Source organism: Rhinolophus sinicus, chromosome 16 (genome assembly GCF_057876585.1).
Source record: "Rhinolophus sinicus isolate RSI-liver-muscle chromosome 16, RSI-T2T, whole genome shotgun sequence".
NCBI lineage: Eukaryota > Metazoa > Chordata > Mammalia > Chiroptera > Rhinolophidae > Rhinolophus > Rhinolophus sinicus.
In genome coordinates, this window is record NC_142516.1 from 142,018,681 (window position 1) to 142,043,656 (window position 24,976).

At 38.7% G+C, this 24,976-nt stretch overlaps 1 protein-coding gene and 1 long non-coding RNA gene across 3 annotated transcripts in view; one reads left to right on the plus strand and one right to left on the minus strand.

Moving 5' to 3' along the window:
* The window catches only part of NALF1 (NALCN channel auxiliary factor 1), a 577,967-nt gene that overhangs the window by 532,358 nt on the left and 20,633 nt on the right, over nt 1–24,976 (plus strand). For both annotated transcript variants that reach the window (XM_019731059.3, XM_019731060.3), the window contains exon 2: nt 7,487–7,658. In XM_019731059.3, coding sequence (XP_019586618.3) covers nt 7,487–7,658 — 172 coding nt within the window. The remainder of the gene's footprint in view (nt 1–7,486; nt 7,659–24,976) is intronic.
* Nucleotides 8,157–13,836, minus strand: LOC141571022 (uncharacterized). Its single transcript, XR_016019139.1, has 3 exons — nt 10,884–13,836; nt 10,244–10,471; nt 8,157–8,969 (listed from the first exon to the last, which is right to left on the minus strand). It is a non-coding gene; the product is annotated as an uncharacterized LOC141571022 (long non-coding RNA).

Here is a 24,976-nt window from a genome sequence, read left to right on the forward strand (position 1 = left end):
TGGAGGAAAGTGTCACACTCCATCAGGAGACTCCACTTCAGAGTCTTCAGAGAGCCTCATGTCAGGGAAGGCTTGGAGATGAGGGACAAAGGATGGGCAGCAAGCAACAGGCTAAGAGATTTGTGACAGAACTGGAAAGCACAGCGTGGGTGCAAGACCATGGAAGGCGTGGCACATTTAGTGACTGCACATCCCTCTGCACGGCCAGAGGGCAGTGTATGGACCAGAGTGGAGAGGAATGAGGCTACCGTGCTAAGCAGGGCAAGGTTACAAAGCGCTGAGTTGGCTGAGGAGTTTGAAGTTCTTCCTGAGTGCTGTGGAGAGGCCCTGAGTGATTTAAATGGAGTTGTGAAATAACCGAGTTAATTTTGCAAATATTACTCTAACTGCAGTGTACAGGACAAGGTGGAGAAGGAATTAGTGACTGAGGCACCAAAACAGGGCCATGAGTACCTTCATGCAGCCATCTAGGTGAGCCCTGAGCTACGGTAATGGCTGGCATGATGACAGTGTCAATAGAAATCAAGAGATTTGAACAGGTATTAGAGATGTTTAGGAGTTAAGTTCATAGGACTTGGTGATTAAGTAGTTACGGGAAAGAGCAGAAGGAGGTTTCAAGGATGACTCCCAGCTTTCTCCCGTCTTACTTCTCCCTGAAGGGAAGCTGACAGATTCCACTCTGGACATGTAGAGATTGAGATGTTAGAGTGTTGAGACAGAGGGGAGGGGGAAGGAGGAGATATGTATTGGACATAAAGATTTAGGCTTCACTATTTCAAAGACGGTAATTGAATCATGAGAGCAGACTATTGACTAAAAAGAGTGTGTAGGAAGAAAGTTTAGAACAGTGGCCTAAGGGATATCAACATTTTGGGGAGTGGAAAAGGAAACAAACAAATGACAATAACAACAGAACAACAGATGAAGACTGAGAAGGAATGTCCAAAGGGTAAGAGGAAAACCAGAATAAATGGTGGCCCATAATCAGTGGTGCCAGCATTTCAGGAAAGAGTTTCATCAACAGCGTTCAATGTTGCCAAGAGGTCAAATAAGAAAATATTTTAGCAGTTGGGTTTATCATCAGAGAGGCCAAGTTGCTTAGAAAGAACAGTTTCTGTGGAACAAACAGTTCAGGCTGACTCAACTCATAGTGAGATGAGGAGGGAAAGGAAGATGAAACAAGGAAGGCATTGGGCATATACAGTACAAGATGTGTATTAATGAAACAAGAAACTAAGCTGGCTTTGTATCTCTTGGATACTGCTGGAGACACACTGACAAATTCTTCTCTAGTTTCCCTTTTTTTCAAGCCCCACACAAATCATCTGTCGATGCAACCATTCTCTCATCAAGAAAGCTCATTAGCAGGTCAGCTTGGTGGCTCAGGTGGTTGGAGCACCGTGCTCCTAACATCGAGGTCACCGGTTCAATTCCCACATGGGCCAGTGAGCTGTACCCTCTACAGCTAAGATTGTGAACAGCAGCTCTCCCTGGAGCTGGGCTACCGTGAGCAGCCGGAGGTCAGCGAGAGCTGCCCTGAGCCGCTGGGCTGGCGGGTTGGGGGGTCACAGTGCAAGACTCATAATACCAGCATGGGTCAGGGAGCTGTGTCCTACACAACTAGACTGAGAAACAACGGCTTGAACAGGAGTGGAGAGATGAAAGAAGGGGGGAAAAAAAAGAAAGAAAGCTTGGTAGAGTTGACGTGCATTTCCTCATCTTTACCATCATGCATCTGTGGACTCCATGATACCACATCTGATAAGCAGATGGGCCTGGCCTAGCCCCACCTTTTTCAGACCAATTCTCTCTCCTATATGGATTGATCCTGGGTCTCTGGAATGGTATTGAGAATGATTTGGGGGGACTTGGAAATGTAGGGCAGCTCCAGGAAGCTAGGGGAGTTCTGAAGTTCAGGGGACTAGACCAAGTGTTATAACAGGATCCCAAAAGTGGGTCACCTAAAGAAAATAGGAAGATATTTGCATTTTATTCAGGAAACAGAGCCATGACATAGTCCTGGAGGACAAGATGTGCTGACATTGTAAGTCTGGTAGAGCAAGGAGCCTGGTCCTCAGTACTGTTCATCTCTTAATAGTCTTCCACAGGTAACTTGGCTTATCCCTAGGCAGGGACTTTTTTTTCCCCCCTTGTTTTCCTCTTGGAATACATCGCTATTTCCAATTTCCGGATGCAGTGTACTTTAACCAGACACTGACACCGATATAAAAGAAAGAAGACATCCCGATCTATGAGTGTTAAAATTCATTTTGACTTTCACCTCTACTAATAACTGTAGCAACATGTGTTATGCATCAAAGAGTATTAGCCTGAGGCAGTTGCTATAGGAGACTGTTGCTTACATAACCAATTATTTCACCCCCACATACTCAAAACTCAGACCACTAACACATTAGAGCTGGCAGAAAAGCATCTCATAAAATGTATCAATACATATTATAAATGTAAATAAGAGTCAACCTTTACTAATACTTGGGGGAAAAGGGAAATCAACCTTCTCATATGAAGACAAGCATTTTCAATACCTGACATTTTTCTTAATGAAAACTTGTAACCGACGTTTTTTTGTTTTGTTTTAAGCAGGCTGACATGTATTTGTAATATAAAGCTGCTACCTAGCTCTAAAACATAGATGTAGATTTTGAAGAGGGAAGCAAATATATTTAAGAGAAATGAGAATCCGGGCCTATATTAGAGAAACATTAATCTTAGGCATTTTGTGAAAGGCTCTCTACAAGATTAACCACGGCCACGTGGAATTCCAGAACCAAGAGAGGTAATGAGAACCTTATGTGGTGCATACTGACGGTCACTTATAACGGCAATCCTGACAACCATGATTACTGAGGGCCCGGGGATCACTTCTCATAAATAAGATAGGTGACCATTTCAAGCTCATCCTTATATCCACAGAAAGCAGGCCCTTCCAGAGCCCCAGAGTTTAACATCACTTCCGACAGTCGGGCAGCAGACAAAGAACCTTTCCTTTGCCTATGTCTCGAGATTGTCAATTCAACCATGCTTGTACCATTAGAACCAAAACTTTGCTGAACACTGAAAATTCCCTTTTTTTAAAAAATCATTCTTCATCAAGAGTCTGGAAATGAGGTCAGTAGACCACAGCTCCCTTGGATTACTCCTCTTCTCCTCACACCTTCAAATAGGCCTGCATCACTGAGGGGAGGGGAGTGCCAGGAAGACCCAGAAGTCAGCCTGAGGACCAAATGGGGAGGTGGCCCATTGCAGCTCTCTCTGCAGAACTGCGAGGGAGGTTTCAAAAGTGCAGTTCTGAAATGAAGTGACTTGTAAAAAAGAACAACAACAAAAAGATAGTATGTTAGGAATAAATACTACTCAGGTGATGCCTTCCAATAATGTGGTGCATCGTTGAAACAATGGCCTAGATGTCAGGGATTTCGGTTTGCCATCACCTCTGATCTTTCTAGGCCCCAATTCCACAGGAGAAGCTCAGCCAGGCAATCTGCAGGACCTTTCCACGCCGGAATGCCACGCCTCGGTGGCTGCAGAGATCCAGACTTTCATAGTCATCACTTTCTGCATCCTCACAGACGAGTTCCAGTAACTAGAGTTCCCAATGAAAAAAAGTCCTGCTCTCCTGTAGAGACCTGTGTTCCATTTCTTTGCTACTATGTACACTCTCTCTGCAGCTCAGTTTCTTTATTTGTAAAATATTTCCCAAACAGGTCTCAAAGATTTCATGAGGAAAACTAACAAATGAGAAAATGCTTTGAGAGGAAAAGAGAAAATAGTTACCCAAATATTAAGTAAAACTGATATTCTCACCGACGCCATTTTAATCATTTAGTCTGTTCCTTTTCTAGACTTGAGAATATTTCTGATTAATGTATGATGGGCAGTAGTCCAAGCAGTTTTTATATCTTCCACAGTCATTTCCAAGGGGTACAGTGCAAAGGTGAGCGTGTGGGTGAATGGTTCATTTGAATGCCCTTCATGAACGTAATTAGCTGGTAAACGTTAACTGCTTCTACAAGCCCTCAGTGAAGGGTGTGGGTGGATTAGCTATTCATTTGTCACCAGAGACCTTATACACATTTTTGTTCCTTCCCAAAATTATTGTTTGCATCTTGTAATCATTTACACCATTCTGTGATACCTAGAAAAGTGAGTACCTAGGCTAAGCCATTATAAAAAAGATTTCTGATTTTCCTTTTCACAGAGTTCTTATGAAAGGAAACAAGTATATTTATTTTTCATCAGGTGCTTTTGTTTGAAATCCTTTAGTACTTTAAAAATTAATCATCTTGTTTCTCTAGTTTTCTGCCAGTGTAAAACGTCCAACTTTCTCCGCTTTCCTCCCTCAAAAAATTCCAAAAGGGAGGTGGAAAGTATCTCAGAGCCATTTATTTTGTTCACTCTCCTATCCCGAGAATCCCCCTCACAGCACATTGGCAAGCGTTATCTAAACTCCATTTGAATTTTTCCAGTTATGGAGAACTCAGGACCTCACAAGACAGTCCATTTTATTTCTGTACATCTCTTCTGGCAAGAAAGCTCTTCTTCATACCGATATTTACCTGTCTGTTTTGTCTCGGCTTTATCCTCTAATTTCACATTTGAAAAGCTGTTGGCATCTGCACATAGCAGCAATCCCCTCAGATATTGAAGACCACAATAAACACCTCACCTTTCTTTTTCTGCCCATGAAATTTTTCCCTGATAGCTTTCAGATATATTGCATCCCTAGAACTGAAAAAGTAGAAAATATGTAAGATTCAAATGAGGAATCCTCCATTGCATTTCAAATATCTAGGACTTAGATCATAAGAATTGATGACACAGTGAAACCTGCCCAGAAAGGTTATAGTCTCTTGGACGATTCAGAATTCGGCTAGTGGCTCTGCAAATCATGATCACTTCTCTTTAAAACTACTACTTGATATTTATAAAACCTGCTTTGATGACTTAGTAGTTTTTTAAGTTGAAAATCTGCAAAGGAGATATAGCTGAAATAGCATGAAATATAGCTGAAATAGAATAAAAATGGATTTGTTCCAGTTGGGCGATGCTAAGGAGACTAATTGAAAAGAGGAGGTATATATTTATATCCCAAGAAACTTCAATATGAGATACCACATCATCTGTGAGAGAAGAGAGATTGTTTCTTAAGATAGAGCTTATAGGTACAAGATGTGACTTCATATTCAGAAACCATTTTAATTTGAATCATTGTGCAAAAACAAACTGGGAGGAGAAATGGAGCGAACAGTCTGGCCTAGAAAAATACATACATGTAATTTTCTGGAATCTTGCAGGGGTATTAACAGAAGAGAGATAACTTTAATCTTTAGAATCCCAGAAATGCACAAAATGTAAGCTTTCCTTGTAATGGAAATTTATTGTTGTTAGAACTATATACATAAACACATTCAATTTTCTCTAGTACTTAAAAAGGAAATCTAGGGGATGGCTAGTTACCTCAGTTGGATAGAGCACTGTGAACTGCGTCCTCCTTAAAAAAACAAAACAAAACAAAAAAAAAGCTAAAACAAAACAAACAACAACAACAAAAAGGAAATCTAAACCAGGAATCACAAAGTAGGCAGTGACCACTCTTGGATTACAGTTTATATCATAAATGTGATATATCATATCATATTACATATTATCATATTACACAAATACAAATCGTATTTTGAAAAATATTTTTAATTTCTCCCAAAGTATGGTTAGGAAACCATTGCATTTTTCTTTCTTCTGAATCTGATGCTTTAAGCCTCTTTCTGATGACATGACATCACCATCACCTCTACCTCTATATCCCTCATCCATACATCTCACGCTATTAACAAATCTTAGGGGTTTCCTCAGTTATTGTAGTATTATTTCTAGTGCAGTTTCCAGTGTATACTTTTATAAGTGTGCATTGTTCCAAAGACCTATAAGAATACGAATTATTTGTATATTTTCCTATTAGGTTATATGGTGATTATAAACCATTGATGACAAATAAAATTACTTTCAGTTATCTAAAATTATATCTGAATTTCACATGTGTCCTATTTTATCCCCATTGAAGCACCTTTGATCAAAGAGTAAAGCTTCATTTTGATCAAACTAGTAAAAAGTTATGAAAAAAAATTTAATGCAGTTTTCCTTACACCAAATGGACATTGGCACATGTAATTTACTACTGATTTCAGATTAATCTGGAAACTTCCTTGTGATTTCCTAAGTTCTTCTAAAAAAACGTTTCTAATTAAACATAGCAATTATGAGGAGTTCAGGATTTGGAAGTCCACAGAATGTTGGTTTGAACTCTTGATTTTTCACTTACTTTCATTACTAATTATTTGTATGCAAAAAATGACTAAGTTATCTTCTCTGTGTGTGTGCTGCAAATTACATAGGGGGAAAATGTATGCAACTTGCTTAGAACAGGGCCTAAAGTTGATAAATACTAACTATTATTCTTGCTATTGTCAAGTATTTATGATTTTTTGGTGTGCATTTAACTGTAAACCATTCACTTGTCTGCTACAACAGAGTTGATGAAATCTTACCTGAATAGTAGTACCTCTACGAACAGATTAAATAGAATTCATCAGTACCAAGGTTTTTGGAAATAACTAAATCAGAGATCTATACTGTGTGTAGATGGGTTACTTTTGTCGTGTTATTTGAGTTTAAATTCAGCTTTTTTATATTATAAAAATATTTTTCAACATTTTCCTAGATAATTATCAAAAACAAATGAAGTCATAATCATTTCACATTTTATTATATTAAATACAGTTAAATATTCATATGCATCATAGCATCTCCAAGGTCCATTTTGTGGTTCTGATGAGGTTTCCTTCCTGTGGTCCTAACCACACCACAGTATGTTAAGAGAAACACCCAGGTTGGGTGTTTCTGGGCTTTCGGAGGATAAGATATTTAATATATTTGATGTGAGCCATAGATGTAAATTCCCACTGCTACTTGTTCTCTGCTTCTGGAGTTCAAGCTACGTATAAGAGGCATTGTCTGCACTGCCTTCAGGGCCATCGTTGTAAAGGACACAGCGCCATCTAGTGTCCATTGGAAGTATAGCTGGAGGGACTCAGCTCAGAGAACGACTCACCGTGCACACTGCAACAAGGAGCTACCGTGTATCGGCGCAGTCCATTATCTCCTTTACTTTCTATATCACTGGATTTTGAAAACTTCAGGTCCTGCTTAATTCCACTGTTTTTCACATGAGCTACATCAAATTAAATTGTGTATTCTCTTAAGGGCTCAATCAAATAATGGGCTGCTCTGTTGTAGACTTGCTACGTTTTTATCACTTGCAGCTGATAGTATGTAAATATTTCTCCAAATGAGAGTTTTCTTGTGATGCACTTAAAACCACAGCATGCTTCTCCCAGTACAGCATGTTCTTTATTAGAGTCAGAACTGTTGTCATCCCGCCCTATTTTTGATTCTGCTTTTTTGTTTTCAGATTGTCTACAAAGCCTGGCTGTGTTCCCAGTACTTTGAAGTCGCACAGTTTAACTGCAGAAAGACAATTCCTTGCAAGCAATACTGTTTGGAGGTTCAGACGAGGTGTCCGTTTATATTGCCTGACAATGATGAAGTCATCTACGGAGGACTCTCCAGTTTCATCTGTACAGGTACAGTGCACGGCAGGCAGGGTTTTGTCACCCAGCCTCTCACGGTGGTTTAATTATGTGGTGTTTGTTTGCTTCCTTCCGCTGATGCGCCTGGTAGTTTTCCATGCTTTCCTCATAGAAGCCCTGAAAGCACTTGATTTGGAAATGCCACCTTATCTGGAGTCGATCTGTGACCACCATCATTAACTTTGTAAGAGGATAATTCTCAGGGCAAAATGTCGGCAATCATTAGCTAGGCTTAAATTTGACTTAGAGGGGGTCGGGTTCTGCCTGCATTGCCTTCATATTACCTAAGAACAGATGATGGGAGGAAGCCAGGAAAATTGTGTCTCTTCTTCAAATTGTTAACAAGTTTATATCCCAAGTCTGTTTTCTGAGAAGTGTTATTTTATCTTAAGCAAGCACAAGGCCATAAAGAAATGTCTACCTAAGTTGTGTGTGTGTGTATTAGAGCTACACAATTAAGTCCAAGTACAATTTTACCTTATATTTCCCATTAACAATGTCGACTGAGACTGGGCAAAACACCAATACCAGCGTTCAATTTTGGGATATTTATAAGCATTGCATAACAAAGATATAGAATAAGATGTAAAGGATTAGAGTAGATTGTTTTTTAAATAAATGGTGAGTGGACAGGTGAGAACATGACACTTTGCCTGGAGGTGTGATCTTCAGAGCTATTGCCCTATGTTCTCTTAGTAAGAAAGTGCTATGCATTGTCCTTATAACTGGATGGCTTGATTGTAGCCTGTTTCATTTTCAAGTTATAAGAATAAAACACCATCATAAGTATCAAGAGACGTGGAACCCCTCTTCTTGTATGAGAGTGTATGAAACGCCTCTAAAATGGAGTGACATATTGAGATGCTCAGTATGACAATTTATCAAATTATTTCCAGATCACTTATTTACATGTCTATCTATTAGCCATACATAAGTCCAGGTGATGAGCTGTCAAGAGACAGTCCACCAAAGTTTTCCAGTAAGAACCTGCCTAAAAGCTGGATGAGTATTTCTTATGCCGCCCAGCGTTGCAGGAAGAACATCTAGCTAAAGGTTAGGAGACATGCACTCTTGTCCTATTTTTACTATGCATTCTCTCTGAGCCACCCTCTCATCGCTAAATTAGTTTGCAATACCTTGATGCATGTTTGCTGTAAGGGTTACAGATAAGGGAAGAGCACAAGACACGTCATCAATAGGCCATAGCTACTGTACAAAAGAAAGTGATTTGTGAGATGTAAAATGACTTACCAATCGTTTTTGCTACTTCATTGATTTCTTTTGAGATCATGTATCTCCTCTATGCTGGAAGACAGAAGGAAAGTGAGAGAGCGAGCGAGAGAGCGAGAGAGCGAGAGAGCGAGAGAGCGAGAGAGAGAGAGAGAGAGAGAGAGAGAGAGAGAGAGAAAAAAAAGGAGAAGGGAGGGAGGGAGGAAGGGATATTAGTATTTTCTTCCTTTGAATCTGAGCCCCAAAATTAACCAGACATAGGCTATTAAATTACTTGACTTTCACATAAAATTTTCAATAAAGAGTCTTCAAGATAATGCTTTCAACTCAATGGCAATTTAAGATTTTGGAGAAACTCATGGAATTTTATGCAGTTTGTACGTTTGTTCATTCACCTGCATATAGATTTTTTTCCTAGAGAAGTTCAGTAGCTTTCACCAGGTTCTCAAAGTAGACAATGACCTCAAATGAAGGGTAAGGCAGCTGTCTTTTCCTGCCTTCTCCTTTTTCCTGATCTTTTATCTGAATGTATGAATCTAAAAATATAGGTTTGAATGTTCATCCCTGTTGCTTGAATGCTTTCAAGGCCATCAGAGGCCTAAAGATGAGATTTAATCTCTTTCTGCAGGACATGAGTAGAACATCTACCTTATATTTTTAATTATCTTTGAGTTTTGTAAAATCAGCTTTTTCATAGCCATAGCTATATCCTATCATTTTTCAAAGACGAAAAGAGATTTGTCATTGGATCCAGAGAAAAATGTTATCAACATTAGAAACCTCCTGGGAAAGTCTCATCACTGAAAACTGGGGAACCTAGCACTTCTTTTGCTATAGTCAATGGGGCTCATGTTCTTTTTATTACTAAACTCCTCAAAAATGTGCAGAATAAATTATGAAGGTATTTCACCCCTAAGTTCTGTAAAATTTTTCAACAAAAAAGTACTAATTTTCAGATTGACCCTCTTTTCTAAAGTGTGACCCAGGCTCCTTGAAGAATTGCCATTTATCTTGATAACTAGCAGCCATCACTTTCCACCTTAAGTTACAGATGTCCCTTGAGTGTGGCTGTTGGACTTGAACAGGAAAGATATGTCTAATGATGTTAATCACTCGCTGCCTTGTCACTACTGATGAGGGTCCCAAAGCAGGTCCCAGGACTGTCTCCTTCAAGGAAGAAGTTAGGCCAGAGAACAGCTCCCAGGGACTACTGGTTAAACCTATGGATCTAAATGACTTGTCACATTTCTAGGGAAACTAGTAAGACTATTATATTTGTTTCTAAACATTATCACACAAATTTTAGAGGCTCTACTCTTACAGATACACATGAAGTTTCATAAACTCACCTTTTAGATAAGAGTGGAGTGCATTTGAGTAATCTCAGATGCCTTTATGCATTTTGAATGAAATGTTTTCTGTACTCAGGCAGAATGAGATGAAATATAGTAGAGAAATAGAAGTACTTTTCCTGGTTTCGCAGTTTGCTGCAGATAACCTAAAGCCAACTTGATGGCAAGCTCCTGGCAACTTTTCATGTTCAGAATTAGTAGCCGTTCTGTTGAACTTCTTCCTCACTGAAAAAATGGCAGAATGACAATCACTAACCACAATTCTATTAAAAGGAATTCACCAAGTAGGTAGGTCATCTTGCCCCCAGTAATTCCTCTTTTCAAAAAATAATAAATGGTTTTATTTCCATTTCATGTGCTGGAAAACATTATCGTTTATCATCAAGGGTATTATCATCCATCAAGGAATAGATGGAGTTTCCTTCAAATTCAATGTATTTAGTTACAGTGAATTCCCTACTATGGGAAATTCATCCAATTCACAGCTTCCAGAAGGATAGAATCAACCTCAAAAAAGTATTCAGTAAACACATAACTACAGACGACTCATTGCCTAGCTGCCGTCCAAGTGAAGATCAGTGTTGCTCAAGGTACTTCTCCATAGAGACAAACCAGGGGTGTGATGACTTTTCCTTACTTTCCTCCGCATCCAGCCTTTTAAAGATGTGGAATTATAGGATGCCCGTTCTTCTCACATAGGTTTTTACTAGATATATACTGAGGCTATCATGAAAGAAAAAAAAGAAAAACACATCTCAGTCCTTGTGAAACGATCAGAGAAGGTTCAGAACAGATAAAATTTCTTTAAATAATCAGGATTTTTTTTACAGTTTTGGTAACAGTAATTAGATTCAATATTGAGTGCATCATTTCTTTTTGATGCTTACATTACTTACCCATGTCCTAAATTTGAATGTTTAAAATGTTTATGTTTTGATTATCTCCTACGTCATGTGTCTATGATCCTTAGTAAGCCCATAACTAATGAAAACACCTGAAATCTCTGAGAATGCATGTCTATTGCCATACAATGACCTTGACTGAGGATGGTACAGAAGGGCATGACCAAATGTTCTAACCACAAACCCAGATGACAAGAAGAGTCCTCTCCTTGTACGTTTAGCTCTGTTTTTATTTTAGGAGAGAAAGGAAAGAATTTTCGTCGAGATCCCTCTTATTTTTCTGTTAAAGAATAAAACTGACACATTTTTGAAGGAGTTTGAAAAATTAATGAGGGATGAATTCTGAGGTACTGTCAGGGTAACCTGTCATTTAATGTTAGTCATTATTGAGCTAAAATTTTTCAATGTGGGTTCTATTCTCAAACTCAGTTTACATAATGCACTGCTATCTTAGAAACCTGGTTTCCTTATCTGTAAAATGAGGAGGTGGAGTCATGTGTGGATTCTACGCTGTCAACCCATCACTGTGGTAATTATGAGGGTTTCCCCTCTGCACACTCCCTTGCCTTGTTCTAGAATCCCCTAGAGAGATCCTTGATTGCTTACCTGTTATAGTGAACCAACATTAAGAAAACAGAAGTGGCAGAGTACCACCGGCTGCGGGTGCTATGGTAACAAACATTATGAAAATTTACCATTTGATTGATAGATAAAATAGACCCGACATGATTTGCTGCTGCATTTTTCGTAGAGAAATTATTGAAAGAAAAAGAGTAAAAGTTGGTCCGCTGGGGGTTACTGATAATGGAGATAAAACACCTTTTAAGAATTCTATGTAAATTCTGCGTTTCATTTTTTCGCTGTGACAAGAATAAGGTTTTGTTTCTGCCTCTTGGGGAAAATACTGTGGGTTGCTGTTGGTGGTTACCCTGACAGACCTAATAACGATGTGATGGAGGACTCACGACCTCTGGTGGCAAGACTGCTCTACTGCAGAGGATCCTAAGGAAATCATTGCCCTGCAGGCAAGAGAAGCAAATAATCTGTTCAGAGAAAAAGAGGAGAGAAAATACTTATACATATTGATCAAATTGGAAAGGAATTTTTCAATGTTTGGTAACTCAAGATTCACATGAGAGAGTTCACAACTATGAAAGATCATTTGCAAAATCCAGTTCTGACATGATGAGGGAGTTGACAATGAATTTTTAAAAAATAACATGACATAAAAGATTTTCTCATTAAAGGAGTAGAAAAATGTGCTACCTATAGATTTAAACTTGTACATCTATGCTATTTTTTAATTTGTGTGTTCCCTCTAGTGTGTGAATATGTTTTACTATTTTCTAAACTGAAGGGATTTCTTAAAAAATAATGATGAAATAATAGTTTAGTTTAGCACAACTTGATGTCATACAAAATGTCTTTTCATAAATACATATTTAAAAAATTAGGCCAGAACAGAAATGTGAAGGGAGAAGGTATGACCTTCATAAAGAAATATGAAAATAGATTATTTAAAAAAAAATCAGAGTGTAGTAACTTTGTGTGTTTGGGACACCTTCGTCCATTAAAACACTGTACTCTTTGAGGTTTATTCAACTTCATATATTTAGATGAGTTCAGATCATTCATACTCGAGATTGCTTACCTGTAATAGTGAACCAACATTAAGAAAACAGAAGTGGCAGAGCACCACAGGCTGCGGGTGCTGTGGTAGCAAACATTAGGAAAATTTACCCATTTGATACTAGTTCCACCTCCAGATGCATTCCCAACAGCTCGATATGCCTTGTGCAGGAGGGACTTCATGTAGGGAAAGAACTGGCTAGAAGTGAGGATGTCTGGATTCTGCTGCCAGTAGCTGTGAATGTTGGAAAATGACGCCCAGCAGAAGGTCTCGCTTTTCGTCTCCGCAAGTGGCTAACGGGGCCGAGCCTCCAGAGGACTCACTCCACCAGGCTGTTGAGAGCAGATCCCGAGTGAGATGGGGCTTCCTCTGGGCTAGCTTGTTGGGCCTTGCAGAAGGGCGCTGTGCCATAGCTCCAGTGGAGAATGCTTGCCCGCGTGGAGAGAGGAGCCATCTGGCTTCACGTCATCCTGAGTGATCCTTGCTAGACAGCCAGGAAGAACTTGTGGATAGACTCATCTACCTACGGGGTTGCTGGTAAAGTGAACCATCCTCTCCCAAGCCTGTTCACCTAGACAAACTTTGGGTAAATCCTAACCTAGTTCCAGTAGTGCTTCTCCGTTTCATCTCCATACCAGGTCTAAGTGGAGAAATGAAAGGGGTCAGACCAGGGAGAGTTAAGATAACCATGTCTGGGGCATTTGCATGGCCTGGAGTTTAATCAGCCCCGAGAAATGTCCAGTTTTGATCACACTGAGCCCTGAGCTTGCCGTTCTGGGGGCCATGAAAGGCTGAGCCCCGGGCCGTTTCCTGGCCAGTCACCAGGAAACAAAGCACTGCAGGTGGAAAGCTGAAAGCTGTCCTCTTTGATGCCACCTGGGGAGGATCCTAGTGACATCGGCCCACAATTGCCTGTTAACCTACAGCTGAAGTGCCACTTAACTTTGTGTGACAGACATGTCCAGTCCTCTCTGAACTCTTTAGGATGGACAGCCACCCTTTGCTCAAGCCAGACTGTTGAATACTACCCAGCAGAGGGGCAGAGCCACTGGGCCATGAGGTGGAAATTGAATCAAAATGTTTAGAGATCTTCACTAGAGCAAGGACAGGGATAAAACACACGTCATTATGTTGGTTCCCCAGGACTCTACCTGACCGATAAGGCTCAGATATGTTTACAAATTGACATGGTAGCAGTTGAAGCAGTAAGCCAAAGGAACAATTCTAATTCTGGAAATTCAATTTAAGAAGGATAATTTGGGCAAAGAGAGATTTCCCAGAACAGGTGAAATCTTATTTAGTGAAGGTGTTACCTACTTTGCCTACAATTAAACATCTCTGTGAAGCATTTATCCCCACCTTGTATCTGTTCTGGCTACCTAACCGCTTTGGGCATTGCAATACTCTCACATGATTATACATTCAGTCAATTTTAGAACAAGCGGAATTACAATAGTCATCTAGTCTGATGTTGCTCTTGCATAGGGTTAAACAGAGCCTCCCACTCGGCACCCCCAACCTGTTATTGCAGAAACAAGAATAGATCCACATTTCCTGGCTATTAGTCCAGCATTTGTATCACTCGTGGAACAGGAAATGACCAGTCGGTCCATCCTGAAATTAGCCTGTAAGCAAATGTTTCCTGACTGCAATACAGCTGCAGAAAGCTCGTCAGCAGGTGAAAGAGAAGATCGACACACAGCTCGCTCTCTATGCAATGCCATTTTCAACAGCTCAGCAACCATGTCCGGATCCAGGATATCACATATAGCATTAAAAATGAACATGACAAGTACTTTCTACCTAGAACATTTTTTCTGGTTAAACAAAGGAGAACTGTCTGGCTCACTATTGTCTGGAAAATGTGCTGCAATGGCTAACTTTCAGTCAGATTAGTCAACAAGTTTTTCAGATTGCGTACAAACAGATGAATATATGAGTGTTAAGGTTAAAAACAGAACAAAGGTTTCTAAAATGTTCGTGTAAATAATATTGTGACTCTAAATGACCTTCTAATTTGTGTTAAGCCATAAATGTATGTTTGTGTCCCATGAGGAAATAAGGCATTCGGTAATTTTTAAAATGGAAAATTAACCTATTATTCTCAAATTTGAAACGTTGTCTTTTTAATAGTTTGGCTTGAAATTACCAGATGAGGTGGTTATTATTAATCATAATTTCTAATTTATCAGATAATCACAATGTCTGCTTTTTACAATTAGCACATGTCTTTGTGTGCAGTTTTCTTCAAATCAGTAAAATTTAGAACTCCAGTTTTTATATCCATGATGCAGTCATTATTTAAAATAAGTTTTGAAATTTCCTTTGGAAATCATTTTCATATTCCACAGCATTCTCTTGGTGTTTTGAGAGATTTACCTGAGTGTGTGTGTGCTTGTGCGTGTGTGTGCATGTGTGTATAAATGCAGAGACATGTAGCTATATATATAATTTATATTAAAATGCATCATGTATTTATAAATAATATAGCAAGTTTTCACATAATATTGGTAATTACCAGAGGAAATATTTTAGATTTAAAAATTGAAAATCAGTTTTTGAGCATGGCTTTAAAATTAACTTTAAAAGCAGTTCCAAGGAAAAGAGTGTGTCCAATTTAGGAAGAGCAGCATGGATGGAATAAATGTGTAACCTCCCCAAACGAAAGCTGGATAATGCAAAGCCCAGTTGGAACTAAAACTTCTAGAATGCTATTTTAAGACAACAGTTATTGTTGCCTTTATTACTTTATTGGTTGTATTACCTTTCAGTCCCAAATGTGACATATTGTTCCTTCATTGACCTATATGTATGCTGTCAAAAGCATGATCAAATCAGGCAGAGAGTGTCTGAAAGCACTGACTTCACCACAGGCACTGGTTCCTACTAGCAGGGCTTATGGTAACCTTATTCTTGTTCCCTCCTTTACCAAACGTTTCATTATCAGAAGAAGAAAAAAGCTTTGTTGGGGTTGACTCAGGAGCACTTTGCCCTGATTCAGTCTTTCTTAGTGTACTTGGCCCTGGAAAGCCCCTGGAAGTCCAACTTCCTCCTTCCAACTTTGGGAACAAACATTGCAAGGAAAAGTAAAGTAAATCCAATCACAGGGGAAATAATTCTTCTGAGATAAGATCTGTTTCTGACTACGACATCATGAATCCTTCTTACAGGGATCATGTAAAAATGTAGAGTGCCTTTCTGAACTGAGAAGAACCAAAGACTATTACCTTTGATCCCTTCTAAAGTCTTCTATATGTGCTTCTAAGTAGATAAATCAACATTTCTACCAACAATATCCTATTTTAAAGGCCAGTTTTCAGGAAATGGATTCAAAGCCAAAATAGCTCTCAACAGCCATCTCTTCTCCTGCGATAGAATATTTTTGAACATTCGTTTTAACCGTGTCCCCCTACCCTACCTCCACTGCTTTTCTATCTTACTTTGATAATAGAGTTGCCACCAACTGCATACACGAATAGAAGCTAAATCATGGGACCACACTAACATCACTGGCACTAAAGTAACTGATATTATATATGAGGTCTGACAATTAAGTTCATGAACTTGTTGCAATGATGTTGCTAACCTTTTTTGATATCAGAGGGATTATTCAATATGAATTTGTACCAACTGGACAAACAGTTAACCAAGTTCACTATTTGGAAGTGCTGAAAAGGCTGTGTGAGAAAGTTAGATGATCTGAACTTTTTGCCAACAATTCATGGCTCTCACATCACAACAATGCACCAGCTCACATGGCACTGTCTGTGAGGGAGTTTTTAGCCAGTAAACAAATAATTATATTGGAACACCCTCCCTACTCACCTGCTCTGGCCCCCAGTGACTTCTTTCTTTACCTGAAGATAAAGGAAATATTGAAAGGAAGACATTTTGGTGACATTCAGGACATCAAGGATAATACAACAACAGGTCTAATTGCCGTTCCAGAATAAGAGTTCCAAAATTGCTTTGAAGGGTGGACTAGGTGCTGGCGTCAGTGCAGTTTCCCAAGAGGAGTACTTCGAAGGTGACTGTAGTGATATTCAACAATGATGTATGTAGCACTTTTTCTAGAATGAGTTCATGAATTTGTTGTCAGACACTTAGATTGTCATACACTTAAATAAATTGTATTTACTTATTTTTGAATTCACAATACAGGCACATGGCACAAAATTTGAAAGATACTAAAGAGTGACAATTAAGCCAACTCCTTCCCTTCTCCCACTGGCAGTTATCCGTTAGAGATGTATCACAACTTAATCAGTTCCTAATTGATGGCTATTTACATGATTTCTTATCTTTCATTAAGTCCAATTCGGCAAGGATCATTTCCTACATTTGTGATGTTATCTGGAGGATAAACGCTGTACCAAGAGGTGGAGGTGGACTAGCCGGATCTGTGCATTTAGTATTGGGCAGATACTTGTCATGCAGCCCATTCCGGGCTCTGATTGTGTCCTTTTATCCAAGTCCTAATGTCCTTAAGCGGGTCCCTAAGCTCCTTCATGGAGTTAGATTTGACCCTTGTTGCCCCACCATCCTCTGCCACTCTCATTGATCATCATTTTCCTTTGGAAACCCAGCAAGCATTCCAAAATGCCAGCTGATGTGTGTGTTCCCTTTGCCTAGCACACTCTTCGCTCAATTCTTCACCTGGCTCATCCTTCAGCAACCATCATTCCGTTAGGAGGCCTTCCCGGACACCCCACGTCTGGATTGGGAGCATATATGCCCATAGCACCCGGTACTTCCAGCTCCATAGCACTTACCCACAATGCAGCTGGCCTGTTTCCTTTCCCTCACAGTGAACTGCATTAGGGTAAGATCTCATGTAGTTTACAGCTGCATCCCCAGGGCCCACAAAAGTGTCTGACACATAGTGCTCAGTAAACAAATATGGAATGAATGAATTAATGGGTGACAGCCCAAAGGAATCTCCGGGGGTACCTGTTATAAGTGAGAAGAGCCCCTTCAAGGTGGGGGAGAAGCCTCGGGGAGGAAGGATGGTATAGGTACTGGCATGCAGAACTGCCAGGTGCCTTCTGCCTATATCCATCTGTCAGAGATATTATGAGGATTTTATACAAAAGGGGGCTGAGAGATGCACTTTAACAAAACGTCTCCCCTTTGGAGTAGATAAGAACATTAGTATTTTATTTTAAAGCCATTTTGTCCCTCACATTCCATCCTCTTGTCACATGCATTATAAAGACTCATGTTGAATGGAGTTCAGACCATCATCCTGCACCCTGCTAATGCAACTGGAATGTTGGGACTTTAAGAAACAAAAAAGCCTAAGTAATTATGTGACATTTCATCTGATGGAATTTACATTTTAAATGGTATCCCTACACTGAGTGACATGTGTTGAGTTCTGACCCCAACCCCTCCCCCCAATTCATATGTTGAAGGCCTAACCCCCAGTACCTGAGAATGTGACCTTATTTGGAAATGGGGTCTTTATGGTGGTAATCAAGTTAGAATGGGGTAATTAGGATGGGTCCTAGTCCAGTACTAATTAATGTGTGCATTAATTTGCTAGGCTGAAATTTCCTGTCTTGTAGTTCTAGAAATCAGCAGCCCAAGATCAAAATGTTGGTAGGATTTGTTTTTCCAGAAGCCTCTCTCCTGTGCTATCTCCTTGCTGTGTCCTCACATGGTCTTCCCTTTGTGTGCGTGCCCCTGGTAGATACCTGTGTGTCCTCATTTCCTGTTTCTATATGAGCACCAATCAGACTGGATTTGAGCTCACCTTAAAGACCTCATTTTAATTTTATCACTTCTTTAAAGGCCCTATCTCCAAATATGGTCACATTTTTATATATGGTCACATTTTGATATACGCTGATATACTCCTGAGGAAGTTAGGGCTTCAACACACCAATTTTAGAGGACATAATTCATCCCACAATGGTGTACTTATGAAAAGGGGAAATTTGAGCACACAGACACACACAGGGGAGACAATATGAAAATACACCAGGAGAAGATAGCTGTCTACAAATCAACCTTGCCAACATCCCGCTGGGGACTTCCAGCCTCCAGAATCATGAGATCATAAATTTCTGTTGTATAAGCCACCCAGTCTGTTGTACTTTGTTACAGCAGTTCTGAGCAATGCCTGGCAATTTTGAAATAAAACAGATATATCCAATATTGTTTGTTTAAGAATAGAATAATGTCTAACTCTTATGGGAAGACAAATTTTTCGTACTTCAAAGTTTTAGAGGATTATAGGAGAGGAAGCAATAAAAAGGAATTATACGGGCAACAAGAGATCTCAGCCAAGAGGATTTAGAGGATAATAATTATGTAGAGAGAGTAATAATGAAGAAAAAAGAGTATTAACCTATACAGATCATTTTTAATTATAAAATAAAATTATTTCTGTAAATTTTATGAGTTTCCTTTTGAAGGAATTTAGAACTACAATTTCAATGCTGTTGTGTGTGCTGTGTCCAAGTCCATGGCTCAATAATTAGAATATTTTAAACCTGAGTCAGAAAACCCTTCATTTCAGGAAACTGCACTTAGTGAAATTTTATTTGGGAAAGTCTACCAGTCACTGTACTTTCTGCTCAATCGATGTTGCTGTGAACCTAAAACTACTCTAAAAAATCAAGTCTACTGAAAAGGGGAAACATTAAAAAAAAAAAAAAAAAAAAAAATCAAGCCAGTTTGACCTACAAGTGACACACCCAGAGGGAATTCTCTACAAGCACAAGAGCCCATAGAGGCCAAACCACATTTAAGTGGTCAACCTTCACAAAACCGAACACCCTGCGGTGGGGCAGACCCAAGTCTCACAAATAGTCAGCCTAGGAGTTAACCCCACCTACTCACAAGTGAGAAGCAATTAAAGATCTTCTTTAACAGGACAATATACACAACACAAGAGTCACCTTTGGAGCAAACGCAGAGGAGAAGAATGAAGTAGTGCAAGTCAAATATAAAGGACACATACTCCATAAGATAACCCAGCAAAAAATCTAGGGGATCTACCTAATACATCGAAGCAAACACAGAGAGTCAGACAGAATGGGGAAACAAAGAAACATGTCCCAAATAAAAGAACAGAAGAAATCTCCAGAAATGGAACGAAATGAAACAGAGGTAACCAACCTATCAGAGACAGAGTTCAGAACACTGATGATAAGAATGTTTAAGGAGCTTAGAGATGACATAAAGAAGGATAGAGAAGTCATAATGAACAACCAGTTAGAAATAAAGAACACAATTACTGAAATAAAGAACTCACTTGAAGGAATTAACAGCAGGTTGGATGAAGCAGAGGATCAAATCAGCGACTTAGAAGACAAGTTAGCAGAGATCACCCAAACAAAACAACAGAAAGAAAAAAGAATAAAAAACAATGAAGATGGTTTAATAGACCTCTGGGATAACATCAAGCACAACAACATGCGCATAATGGAATACCAGAAGGTGAAGAGAGGAAGCAAGGGATTGAGAACATATTTGAAGTAATACTGTCCAAAAACTTCCCTAACCTGATGAAGGAAACCAACATATAAGCCCAGGAAGTGCAGAGAGTTCCAACCAGGATAAACCCAAACAGGTCCACACCAAGACATATTATAGTTAAAATGGCAAAGGTTAAAGACAAAGAGAGAATCCTAAAAGTAGCAAGAGAAAGACAGAGTTACATACAAGGGAACTCCCATAAGACTATCAAATGACTTTTCTACAGAAACATTGAAGGCCAGGAGGGAGTGGCAGGAGATACTCAAAGTGATGGAAAACAAAGGCCTACAACCTAGATTGCTTTATTCAGCAAGGCTATCATTTAAAATTGATGGAGAGATAAAGAGCTTCCCAGAAAAGAATAAGCTAAAGGAATTTATTACCACCAAGCCAGCATTGCAAGAAATACTAAAAGGACTTCTGTAAATAGAAGAAAGAGGAAAACAATCTAACTACAAATTTAAAAATGGCAATAACTATGTACCTATCAATAATCACTTTAAATGTAAACAGATTAAATGCTCCAATCAAGAGACATAAGGTGGCTGATTGGATAAGAAAGCAAGACCCTTGTATATGCTGTATACAAGAGACTCACCTCAGATCAAAAGACACACACAGGCTGAAAGTGAAGGGTTGGAGTAAGCTATTTCATGCAAATGAAAATGAGAAAAAAGCTAGAGTTGCAATACTTATATCTGGCAAAATAGACTTTAAAATGAAGAACATATTAAAAGACAAAGATGGACGCAATATAATAATAAAGGAATTGATCCAACAAGAGGACATAACCCTAGTAAACATCTATGCACCCAACATAGGAGCACCTAAATATATAAAACAGATATTGACTGACATAAAGACAGAGATCAACAGTAACACTATCATAGTAGGGGACTTCAACACACATCTGACAAGGGACAGATCTTCCAGACAGAAAATCAATATGGAAACAACAGCCTTAAATGACACACTGGACCACTTGGATTTAATCGATATTTTCAGAGCATTTCACCCCAATGCTACAGAATACACATTCTTCTCAAGTGCACATGGAACATTTTCCAAGATAGACCATATGTTAGGCCAGAAAACAAGTCTTGATAAATTTAAGAAAATTGAAATTATACCAATTGTCTTCTCTGACCACAGTACTATGAAATTAGAAATGAACTACAGGAAAAAAACTGGAAGACACACCAATTCATGGAGGCTGAATAACATGTTACTAAATGATGAATGGGTCAACCAGGAGATCAAGGAAGAAATCAAAAGATATCTCGAGACAAATGAAAATGAAAACACGACAACCCAAAATCTATGGGATGCCATGAAAGCAGTCCTAAGAGGGAAATTCATAACATTGCAGGCCTACCTAAAGAAACAAGAAAACTCACTAATCAACAGTTTATCTTCACACTTAAGGGATCTGGAAAAAGAACAGCAAAATAAGCCCAAACAGAGTACAAGGAAGGAGATAATAAAGATCAGAGCGGACATAAATGAAATAGAAACCAGAAAAACAATACAAAAAATCAATGAATCCAAGAGTTGGTTCTTAGAGAAGATAAACAAAATCGACAAACCTTTAGCCAGACTCATTAAAAAAAAGAGAGAGAGGATCCAAATTAATAAAATCAGAAATGAAAGAGAAGTGACAACAGACACCGCAGAAATACAAAAAAACTTTAAGAAATTACTATGAGCAACTATATGCCAACAAATATGACAATCTGGAAGAAATGGACAATTTTCTAGAGGCATACAACCTTCCAAGGCTAACTCAAGAAGAAACAGAAAACCTGAATAGACTGATTACCACCAGGGAAATTGAATCAGTAATCAACAATCTCCCAACAAACAAAAGCCCTGGACCAGATGGCTTTACAGGTGAATTTTACAAAGCGTTCAAAAAAGAATTATCACCTATTCTCCTCAAGCTCTTCCAAAAAATCCAGAAGGAGGGAAGACTCCCAAACACTTTTTATGAAGCCACTATCACCCTGATCCCAAAATCAGACAAAGACACCACAAAAAAAAGAAAACTACAGGCCGATAGCTCTAATGAACATAGATACAAAAATCCTCAATAAAATATTAGTGAACAGAATTCAGCAATACATTAAAGACATCATACACCATGATCAAGTGGGATTCATCCCTGGTATGCAGGGGTGGTTCAACACCCGCCAATCAATTAATGTGATACACTACATTAACAAAATGAAAAATAAAAGTCACATGATCATATCAATAGATGCAGACAAAGCATTTGATAAAATCCAGCAGCCATGTATGATAAAAAACCCCTTAAGAAAGTGGGAATAGAGGGATCATATCTCAACATAATAAAGACCATACATGATAAACCCACAGCTAACATCATACTCAATAGGGAAAAGTTAAAACCATTCCCCTTAAGATCAGGAACAGACAAAGTTGCCCACTTTCTCCACTTCTATTCAACATAGTGCTGGAAGTTCTAGCCACAGCAATGAGACAAGAAAAAGAAATAAAAGGCATCCAAATTGGTAAGGAGGAAGTAAAATTGTCATTATACGCAGATGACATGATACTATATCTAGAGAACCCTAAAGACTCCACCAAGGAAATATTAGAGCTGATAGATGAATTTAGTAAAGTAGCAGGATACAAAATTAATATTCAGAAATCAGTTGCATTTGTATATACCAATAATAAAGCATCAGAAGGAGAAATTAAAAGAACAGTCCCATTTACAATTGCTTCAAAGACTATAAAATACCTGGGAATAAATTTAACCAAAGAAGTAAAAGATCTGTACTCAAAAAATTATAAGACACTGAAGAAAGAAATGAAAGGAGATACAAATAGATGGAAACACATACCATGTTCATGGATAGGAAGAATTAATATAGTTAAAATGTCCATACTGCCTAAGGCAATATACATATTCAACACCATTCCTATCAAACTACCAATGACGTTTTTCACAGAAATAGAACATATAATCCTAAACTTTATATGGGACCATAAAAGACCCCAGATAGCCTCAGCAATTTTGAGAAATAAGACCAAAACGGGAGGTATAACAGTAACTGACATGAAATTATACTACATGTCAAATAAGGCTACAGTAATGAAAACAGCATGGTACCGACATAAAAACAGATACATAGATCAATGGAACAGAATAGAGAGTCCAGAAATAAATCCATGCCTATATGACCATTTAATCTACGACAATGGAAGCAAGAATGTACAGTGGGGTAAAGACAGTCAATTCAATAAATGGTGCTGGGAAACCTGGACAGACACATGCAAAAAAATGAAGCTGGACCACCTCCTTACACCATATACAAAAATAAAAGAAAATATAGGAAGAAACTTCACAGACATTACCCAGAGTAAGATCTTTACTGATATATCCCCTCGCGCAAGGGAAGTAAGAGAAAAAATAAACATGTGGGATTATATCAAACTAAAAATTTTTTTCACAGCAAAGGAAACCATCAATAAAACAAAAAGAGACCCTACTGAATGAGAAAAGATACTTGCCAATGATATATCTGATAAGGGGTTAATATCACAAATTTATAAAAAACTCACTCAACTCCAAAAAAACAAACAATCCAATAAAAAAATGAGCAGAGGACATGAAGAGACATTTTTCTAAAAAGGACATACAGATGGCAAACAGACATATGAAGAAATGCTCAACCTCACTAATCATTAGAGAAACGCAAATAAAAACCACAATGAGATACCATACCACCTCACCCCAGTCAAAATGGCTATCATCAATAAATCAACAAACAACAAATGTTGGCGCGGATGTGGAGAAAAGGGAATGCTTGTGCATTGTTGGTGGGATTGCAGATTGGTACAGCCACTATGGAAAACGGTATGGAGGTATCTCAAAAATCTGAAAATGGAACTACCTTACGATCCAGCAATTCCACTCCTAGGTATCTATCCGGAGAAATCCAAAACTCTAATTCAAAAACTTTATGCACTCCTATGTTTATTGCAGCGTTATACACAATAGCCAAGACATGGAAACAACTGAAATGCCCATCAGTAGATGACTGGATTAAGAAACTGTGGTACATTTATACAATGGAGTGTTACGCAGCCATAAAGAAGAAAGAAATCTTACCATTTGCAACAACATGGATGGACCTAGAGAACATTACGTTAAGTGAAATAAGTCAGACAGAGAAAGACAAATACCATATGATCTCACTTATATGTGGAATCTAAAGAAAAGAATAAGTGAATGAACTAATCAGAAACAGTTTTGGAGACATAGAGGAAAAACTGAGGGTTGCTAGATGGGAGGGGGGTGGCGATAAGGGGGAAGGTGAGGGGATCAGAAAACAGTCAATAACCACAAGATGCCCACGGGATTTGAAAATTAATTTGGGGAATGTAATCAATAATGTTATAAAGATTTTGTAGGGTATCTGATGGACACTTGTCCCATTTGGGAGACCACCTCAGGGATGATGTAGATGCCTGATCACTGCATTGTACACCTGAAGCTGAAGCTGAATAATAATGAATGTCAACTACAAGTTTGTATGTGTATACTTACAGGAAGCGGAGTACAGCATTAGGAATAGAGACAGTGGAAATGTAATGGCTCTGTGCAATGTCAGAGAGATAGTGGATGTGGGGAGGGGGGTTCACACAGTGTGAGGGATATAAAAGATAAACGTCTAAGTATTACTT